Source organism: Mastomys coucha, unplaced genomic scaffold (genome assembly GCF_008632895.1).
Source record: "Mastomys coucha isolate ucsf_1 unplaced genomic scaffold, UCSF_Mcou_1 pScaffold21, whole genome shotgun sequence".
Lineage (NCBI taxonomy): Eukaryota > Metazoa > Chordata > Mammalia > Rodentia > Muridae > Mastomys > Mastomys coucha.
The window spans coordinates 119,576,144-119,579,139 of NW_022196904.1; the positions used below are offsets into that span (position 1 = coordinate 119,576,144).

At 39.4% G+C, this 2,996-nt stretch overlaps 1 protein-coding gene across 4 annotated transcripts in view; it reads right to left on the reverse strand.

Annotated features, from left to right (window-relative positions):
- The window catches only part of Ate1 (arginyltransferase 1), a 113,268-nt gene that overhangs the window by 103,689 nt on the left and 6,583 nt on the right, over positions 1-2,996 (reverse strand). For all 4 annotated transcript variants that reach the window (XM_031388522.1, XM_031388521.1, XM_031388523.1 and 1 more), the window contains exon 3: positions 1,753-1,815. In XM_031388522.1, the coding sequence (XP_031244382.1) occupies positions 1,753-1,815 (63 nt within the window). The remainder of the gene's footprint in view (positions 1-1,752; positions 1,816-2,996) is intronic.

The following is a 2,996-nucleotide window of genomic DNA, read 5'->3' on the forward strand; positions in this document are numbered from 1 at the left end:
GATTCAAAAAAAAAAAAGAGAGAGAGAGATGAAAAACTGGGAAGAAAAAAAGAAAAAAAGCAATCTAAGAGTTCAATATCTGAATAGAAGCACTGGAGGAAAACTAACCTATTAGCAAAGTATTTCAACCAAATGCTTCCAATCTGAAGGATACAATAAGAACAACTCAGATAAAGGCTTTCCCATGTCCTCTCATGTCCACATGTGATGAAGGAAAACAGGCAGACCACTAAACTTGAAATACCAAAACACTCATGACACAGACTTCAAAGAATATATTTCAGACAAGGGAATGAGAAAAAAAAGAAAAACTGCCACTAGGCATCCTAGCACTCAGGAGGTAGAAGCAGACAGATCTTTGTGCGTTCAAGGCCAGCCTGGTCTACAAAGTAGGTTCCAGAACAAGCAGGACTGTTATGCAGAGAGACCCTATCTCAAAAAAAAAAAAAAGAACAAAATCTCCCATACAAATATTACACATTTTTCCTTACATGTGGATGTTAGCTTTTAAAGCCTTAAAAAGCATGCTACAACCCATATGGCCACAGAGGTTAGGTATCAAGAAAGGGACCATGGGAGGAAAAGAGGATTCCCCCAGGGACAGAGAAGGAAACTATATAGTTCTAGAGGATAGTGGGGAAACTGGATAAGAAGATTAAGTGGGAGGAGGATGGGTAAGAATGATAAGAATGTGGAGGAACAACTAACACTAAGGGCCGTGTGAAGGGTCATATGAAAACCCACTACTCTAGAAGCTTCCTAAAATAGAAACTATATGAAAGAAATATAAATGGAGTTACCAAATACTGGAGACAAAGCCCCAACCAGACATCTTTTGCCACCACATCAAACATCCAGTGACAGATAGTGAGTGGGTTACATCCAGTTGAGTCATTGACCAAAGTACTCCATAAGATCCAGCTGTAGGGCATTTTCTTAATTAGTGATTGATGGGGGAGGGCCCAACCTATTGTGGGTGTTGCCATCCCTGGGCTGGTGGTCCTGGGTTCTATAACCAGACTGAGCAAGCCATGGGGAATATGGCTTGCTCCAGTAAGCTACATTCCTCCATGACCTCTGTATCACCTCCTGCCTCCAAATTCTAGCCCTGCCTGAGTTGCTATCCTAAGTTGCTCCAATGATATACTATGATGTGGAAGTATAAGCCAAATAAGCCCTTTACTTGCTTTTGGTGATGGTATTTCACCCTATCAACAGAAACCCTAACTAAGACAGGATCTCAGCACTAAGAGGGAAAAGTAGACGGAAACTTGAACCTCTAGCCAAGAAGCTATCAACAACTACAACTACTTGCAAAGGAGAAAAGAGTTTACTTCTTCCATTAAAAAAAAAAAAAAAAAAGACTGCTAAAGGATGGTAGTGAACACCCTGAAGCCCAAGGAGGCAGAGCAGGTAAATCTCTTGAGTTCAAGACCAGCCTGGTCTACACAGCTAGTTCAGTCCAGACTACTCAGAGAAATCCTGTTACAAATGAAGTAATTTAAATATTTACCAATATTTCATAGTATCCACTATCTAACAAAGAAAGTATTTTTTCATATCATCTTTCAGGACTAGACTGACTAAACAATATTAGAATCTACTTGTCACCACATAAATCAAATAAGTATGCAGAAAAGACAGTTCATGTACTTTCCTCTTCCTTCTAAAGTCTAATTAGAGGAGAAAGAGCATTTTAAAGGCCTAAGAGTCTACTTTAAATACACGCAAGCATTTCACTGTAGATCTTACCTTATTGTGTACTGAGGACAGCATGTTTGATTCATGACAGGTTTGTACACATATTTTCCACTTCTAAAATTATAAAAATAGCTCATTAGTCTCTTATATACTTTTCACATGTACCAAAATAGATTAGAAAACCCCTAAAATAAGGGTGAAAAATCTAATAAATAACATAAAAAAACAAAAACCACCTTTTCCCTTCCTAACCCTTCACAGGTGTATTACAAAATCAGTCCTCTCATCAGCACCTGCAACTCCTCCCCTGTCTTCAGCTGCTACGATCCCAGCACCGCAGGACAGTAATAAAACGGCTGCGTGTGATGAGGCTACAGCATCGGCTCAGTCGCTATGAACATGTACTGCTTTTCCAGAGGACCCAAGTTCAGTTCCCAGCACTCAAAACCCCAGTACTTCAGCTCCAGGGACTCCAACGCCTCTGGCCTCGGCAGTACCTGCATTAACATGTACATGCTACCATACAGACACACACCCATACACATAATTTTAAAAATTATAAAAATCTTTTAAAAATAATACTAATAAAAAATGTCCATGAGGCTATGGAGCCTGTTTAGGATGACACATACACACAATCACCTGCCTACCTCAGTGCCACACAGCTAGCCTCAGCTACAGACACAGCAGCCACATCAGGGGTAGAACCACTCGTTCATTTCTCAAGCCAGAGTCATTTTAAACTATTTCTCTAACTCACCTCTATATCCCATCAGAAAACATCTATGTGTAAAACATATCTAAATCTGTCCTCTCCTCATCCCCACTAAGATAAGGTAGAAGTCCTTGTTTCTCCTCTGGAAATCTGTCTTCCTGCCTCTCAAATACCTCCCTGACATACAAATGAACCTTTTGAAACAAATTACATTCCATCGCTCCCATATAAAATTTCTGAATGTCTCCTCACTTTAAACATGATCCTTATCATGTCATTCAAAATCACACATCTGACCCTCATCTACATTTTGAGACTCACATTAAATTTAAAATGAGTATTAACATTTTAATTGGTTTGCTCAATCCTAGCTTTAGAGAACACTAGTATTCAGTACTTAATGCTTAATATTGTTTACATTTACATAAGAAACTTTCCCAAAAGTTACTTAGAAATAACTATCCAGTCAGGCTTGGTAGTGTACACCTTTAACTCCAGCGCTCAGGAGGTAGACACAGGCCTACACAGAGTACCAGACCAGTCAGGGGTACAGAGTAAACCCTATCTCAAAAGGAAAAAA